Source organism: Ovis aries, chromosome 1 (genome assembly GCF_016772045.2).
Source record: "Ovis aries strain OAR_USU_Benz2616 breed Rambouillet chromosome 1, ARS-UI_Ramb_v3.0, whole genome shotgun sequence".
In the NCBI taxonomy this organism is placed as follows: domain Eukaryota; kingdom Metazoa; phylum Chordata; class Mammalia; order Artiodactyla; family Bovidae; genus Ovis; species Ovis aries.
Window position 1 is genome coordinate 202,717,849 of NC_056054.1, and position 6,000 is coordinate 202,723,848.

Below are 6,000 nucleotides of genomic sequence, written 5' to 3' on the forward strand. Positions count from 1 at the left end.
CAAATGGAATCATATAACATGTAACTTTTTGTGTCCAACTTTAACTTAGCATAATGTTTTTTAAGGCCCATCCACACTCTAGGATGTATCATTTACTGTACAGCTGAGTGATTTTTCCAAAGGAGAGATATATTGTCCATGCATGCTCAGTCATATCCGATTTTTTTGGACCCTATGGACTGTAGCCCGCCAGGGTCCTCTGTCCGTTGGATTCTCCAGGCAAGAATACTGCAGTGGGTTGTTATGCCCTTCCCTGGGGCATCTTCCTGACCTAGGGGTCCAACCTGTGTCTCCTGCCTTTGCAGGTGAATTCTTTACCACTGAAACCGACTGAGTAGCCCCAGAAAGAGATGCTACCTTTTGTTTACTCATGTTGATGGACATTTGGCTTGCTTCTTCTTTTTAATTTAATTTTACTTATTTGGCTGCGCCTGGTCTTAGTTGCAGCACACAGGATCTTCTAACTTTGTTGAGGTATGTGAGGATATGAACTCTTAATTGCAGCATATGGGACCTGAGAAGGGTTTAAACCCAGGCCCCTGCACTGGGAGCATGGAGTCTTAGCCACTGGACCACCAGGGGAGTCCCTGGCTTCTTTCTTTTTTCTGGCTATTTTGAATAATGCTACTATGAACATTTGTCTGTAAGTTTTGTGTGGACGTATGTCTCCATTTCTCTTGAATTATGTATATAATCACCTACTTGCCTACTCATATGGCAACTCCATGTTAGACATTTTGAGGAACCTCCACCTTGTCTTCTACAGCAACAGCACCACTTTACAATCTGCCATCAGTGAATCAATGAATCAATTTCTCCATATTCTCACCAGAACTTGTTACTATCTGTCTTTTTAATTATGGCTATCCTTGTGGGTATGAAGTGGTAGTTCACTGGGATTTTGATGTATATTTCCAAAATAACTGGTGATGTTAGGCATCTCTTTATATGCTTATTGGCCATTTGTATATCTTCCTTGGAGAAATGTTTATTATATCCTCTGCCTAATTTTAAATTCAGGTATATGATTTGAAAATATTCTTTCCCATCCTGTGGGTTTTTTTCACTTTCTTTTTTGTGTCCTTTGAAACACAGAAGTTTTTAATTTTAATGATGTCCAATTTATGTTTTTTTTTCTTTTATTGCTTGTGTTATTGATGTCATTTCTAAGAAATCATTGCTTTATCCGAGCTCATGAAGATTTCCTCATAAGAGTTTTATAGTTTTAGCTCTTACTTTGGTGTTTGATCATTTTAAGTTAATTTTTATGTATGGTGTGAAGTAGAAGTTCAACATCATTCTTTTACATGTGAATATCCAGTTGTCCCAGCACCGCTTGTTGAAAAAGTCTATTCTTTCCCCTTTGGATTATATTGGCACCTTTGTTAAAAATTGATTTTCCATACATGTATGAATTTATTTCCAGACTCTCAGTTCTATCTCACTGATCTATATGTCTGTCCTTTATGCCACTATCACACTGTCTTGAATACTGTAGATTTGTCAAAAGTTTTGAAATTGGGAGGAATGACTCTTAAAACTTTGTTCTTTTTTTTTTTCTATACTGTTTTGGCTATTCTTCATTTCTTGTACTTCTATATGACTTTTAGATTCAGCTTGTTAATTTCTGCACAATACCAGTTGGACTTTTGATAGTTATTGCACTGAATCTGCAGATTTACTTGGGTAGTATTGCCATCTTAACAATATTGTCTCCTGATCCACGAACATGGGGTATCTTTCAATTTACTTAGGTTTCCTTTCATTTCTTTCAGTAATGTTCTTTGGTTTCTCATGCACAAGTCTTAAAGTTCTTCCTCAAATTTATTCCGAAGTATTTTGTTCTTTTTAATGCTATTAAAAGTGGAATTGTTTTCTCAATTTCATATTGTTTATTATAGAAATACAATTGATTTTTATATATTGATCTTGCACCCTACAGTCTTGCTGAACTTGTTTACTATTTCGAATAGTGTGTGTGTGTGGATCCTTTTTATTGTTATACCCCCTGGAGCACCTAATACAGTTCCTAACATTAACTAGTATTCAATCTACCTGTAGTCCTTGAGTTGCTGTCTTTGAATGCCACGTTTCCACAGAAACCTTCCATTCACTGAATAATTTCCCATTTTCCAATACCATTGACTCTTTCTTCTTCTCTTTCACTCTTATCTACAGGCTTAGGAACAATGGGCCGAGGCATTGTCATTTCTTTTGCAAAGGCCCAGATCCCTGTGATTGCCGTAGAATCAGACAAGAAGCAGCTAGAGACTGCAAGCAAGATAATAACCTCCATCTTGGAAAAGGAAGCATCCAAAATGCAGCAGAGTGGCCACCCTTGGTCAGGACCAAAACCCAGGTTAACTACATCTATGAAAGAGCTCAGTGGTGTAGATTTAGTCATTGAAGCAGTATATGAGGAAATGAACCTGAAGAAGCGTGTCTTTGCTGAACTATCAGCTATATGCAAGCCAGAAGCATTTTTATGCACCAACACTTCAGCCCTGGACATTGATGAGATTGCTTCTTCCAGTAACCGTCCTCACTTGGTCATTGGCACCCACTTCTTCTCACCAGCTCATGTCATGAAGTTGTTAGAGGTTATTCCCAGCCGATTCTCTTCCCCCACCACCGTTGCCACGGTTATGAATTTATCAAAAAAGATTAAGAAGATTGGAGTAGTTGTAGGCAATTGTTTTGGATTTGTTGGGAATCGAATGCTGAGGTCTTATTATGATCAGACATACTTCTTATTAGAAGAAGGCAGTAAACCAGAGGAGATAGATGAGGTGCTGGAAGAGTTTGGTTTTAAAATGGGACCTTTTAGAGTGTCTGATCTTGCTGGGTTGGATATAGGTTGGAAATCCCGCAAAGGGCAAGGTCTTACTGGACCTACATTGCCTCCAGGAAGTTCTGCCCGGAAGCGAGGTGGCCGGAGATATTGCCCAATTCCTGATATGCTGTGTGAGTCAGGACGGTTTGGTCAGAAGACAGGTAAGGGTTGGTACCTTTATGATAAGCCTCTGGGAAGGATTCACAAACCTGATCCCTGGCTTTCCCAATTTCTGGCACAGTACAGGGAAACATATCACATCAAACCACGTATCATTAGCCGGGATGAGATCCTTGAGCGCTGCCTATATTCACTCATCAATGAGGCATTTCGCATCTTGGAAGAAGGGATGGCAGCTACCCCAGAGCACATTGATGTTATCTATTTACACGGGTATGGATGGCCAAGGCACAAGGGTGGGCCCATGTTCTACGCTTCCACAGTTGGGTTGCCCATGGTACTAGAGAAGTTGCAGAAATACCACAGGCAGAATCCTGATATTCCCCAACTGGAGCCTTGCGACTATCTTAAAAAACTGGCTTCCCAGGGAAACCTTCCTCTGGAACAGTGGCAAAGCTTGGCAGGACCCCCCAGAAGTAAACTGTGATTCAGCCTTTCAGGTTTTGCCTTACCTGCTGGCATCAGGCAACGCTCACTGAATTTCATAGAAACTAATCCAAAGAGATCCAAAGTAAGATTGCTCTGAAATACAAAATGAAAGGAATAATCAGTTGGCTAAAACCCCTCTTTGGATCTTCTGTCTGATGATTCTAATGGGTCAAATCTTCAGGAATGTGCTTCTTATGCCAGCGATCTGTCTGTATCAGATAAATGATTTCAATTGCACTGAATCAACTTGTGTTAACATTGTAATAACTAAGGAGAGAGGCTCAGGAATAAGTTGAGGTTCCCAGTTCCTTGATCATTTGAGAAATATGTCATCAATTATTAATTGATAAATGCATAAATTCATGTTGAGTCTTTCATCCTCACACACGTGGCAGTGATAGGAAATATTATGGACCCTCCATCAATAGATCCTCATTGTTCACCACTAAGCATCTTACACAACACTTAACAGACCTAAAACCTGGAGGGGCATTTATCCAGCAAGGAAGCCTGTGATAAAGGCTTCAGTTCAGAGTCTCAGAGGTAGAGTGGAGACAGTTGGCAGGGTAGGGTCCGCAGTAGGGGTCTGTACGTGTGAACTTGGAAAGCTGCCCAGGGGGAGGCCAGGGGCAAAGTTTCAATGGCAGAAGGGTGTTGAAACTTAAGCAAAACACAGTTGGGAGTTAGTGAGGAAACCACATACTTCAGACCAGAATGGGGAGTCAAAGGAGCTTAAAAAGTCACACTCAATATTATCATTTCTGTCCAAGGCCCGTGTGTACAGTTGTCCTTGCTGCTTGTAAGAGGCTCAGTAATGTCTGATGACAATTTCCTCAAGACCACTAGATGTCTTTATTTACCCTTCTATTCAAGCAGCAGTAATGGAAAGTGAACTCTGGGAGATTGTGAAGGACAGGGAAGCTTGGAGTGCTGCAGTCCTTGAGGTTGCAGAACAGGACATAACTGAGTGATGAACAACAACAACAAATTACAATTGTTAACTTGTTAACTTAGTGTAAGGTGGGAATCTCAGGGGTCTAACCTCCTCTAATTCTGTGATAAACTAATAATACCAGTTTCCCGGTCATAGGAAGCCTTTGTGATGTTGAGTATGAAATGGTTGAATCCTGACAAGTCTAAAATTATTGAAAAACAAATTTTGTGTAATTTTGTTATAAGAATTCTTCTCTTTTTACTTTTTGCCTTGTTTGGTTAAAAGCTGAGGGGCTAGTCAACCCAATAACTTGTACACAAATGTTTAGAGCAGAACTATTCGTAACAGCCCCAAATTGGAAACAATCCAAGTGTCCATCAACTGATGAATGCCTAAATAAAACGTAAACTGGCCATACAGTAGGATATTATTTAGTCATAAAAAGAAGAGAAGTGCTAATACTACAACATGATGAATCTTGAAAATATTATGCTAAGTGAAAACATAGGCAAATCTATTGAGATAGAAAGCAGATTACAGTTTGCCAAAGGCTGAATGATTGAGGGTAGGGAGCAGGGTGTGGCTGCTGATGGGTACAGAGTTTCTTTCTGGGTTAATGAAAATGTTCTGAAATTGTTGTTTCGATGGTTGTATAACTCTGTAAATCTACTTAAAACCATTGAGTTGTATACCCTAAATGTATGAACTGTATGGTATGTGAATTATATCTTAATCAAGTTAATAAACAAGTAAGCAACTTGTTTACTTACTTAGGAAGTCTTGTGGACCCTTCATTCAACAGATACTCTGTGCACCCGTGAACATCTTGCACAGCACTTGGCAGATCAAGAATCTGGAGGGGCATTAATCCAGCAATCCTTTGTCATATAAGGAAACAAATAGGCTTAGGTTATTGTCCTTCAGGGTGATGTGAATGAATTGGTTTTTACAATGTTTTTGCCAAGGAACCCAAGCAAAATTACCAAAAGTTCTAACAGAGAAATCTTGAATGAATATAGTACAAGTTTTCATTGTAAAAAGTAAACCAAAAACAAATAAAAAAAACTTTTAATGTGCTTTGAATTGTAGTTCAATTTAGAATAATTTTTGAGATATATATTGTTGTTTATATGATTAAAGAGAAAAATAGAAAAAATTCCTGAAAATAGTAACTCTGCAAAGTAACTTAGTTTCAAATTAATAAACACATAACTTTTTCTTCTTTAGACCTTGCATAGATTTCAATTTTGAGCTCTTTTTTCTTTTTTTTTTTTGAGTTCTTAAAACTTCTTTTCCTCCTACATTCTCCTCTAGATCAGGGTTTTGACACTAGAGTGTCTATAAATAGATTTTTATGAGTCCATAATCCCTGAAACTTTATGCTAATATTTGTGTGTATGTATCCGACTGTATTTCTTAGAAAAGGTACCATATCTTATCTTATATCATATTCTCTGAAGTGTCTGTGACTCAATAAATGTTAAGGGCCAACATTTTATATGTATCATGGGAAGAAGAAATATGAGTTTATTTATCCTTATTTTGTATCAAAGGAGGCAAAATTGATTCAAACTATTGGGTTCTACACACAGCAGTGGTTAATATGAAGAAACCTTTCCAGGAT

General features: G+C 38.4%; 1 protein-coding gene across 1 annotated transcript in view; it reads left to right on the forward strand.

The window, feature by feature from the left end:
* Positions 1-5,145, forward strand: part of EHHADH (enoyl-CoA hydratase and 3-hydroxyacyl CoA dehydrogenase) — a 68,188-nt gene extending 63,043 nt beyond the window's left edge. Inside the window, exon 7 of the mRNA XM_027957538.2 lies at positions 2,179-5,145. Within this exon, the coding sequence (XP_027813339.1) occupies positions 2,179-3,440 (1,262 nt within the window). The 3' untranslated portion in view covers positions 3,441-5,145. The remainder of the gene's footprint in view (positions 1-2,178) is intronic.
* Positions 5,146-6,000: the final 855 nt, after the last annotated feature.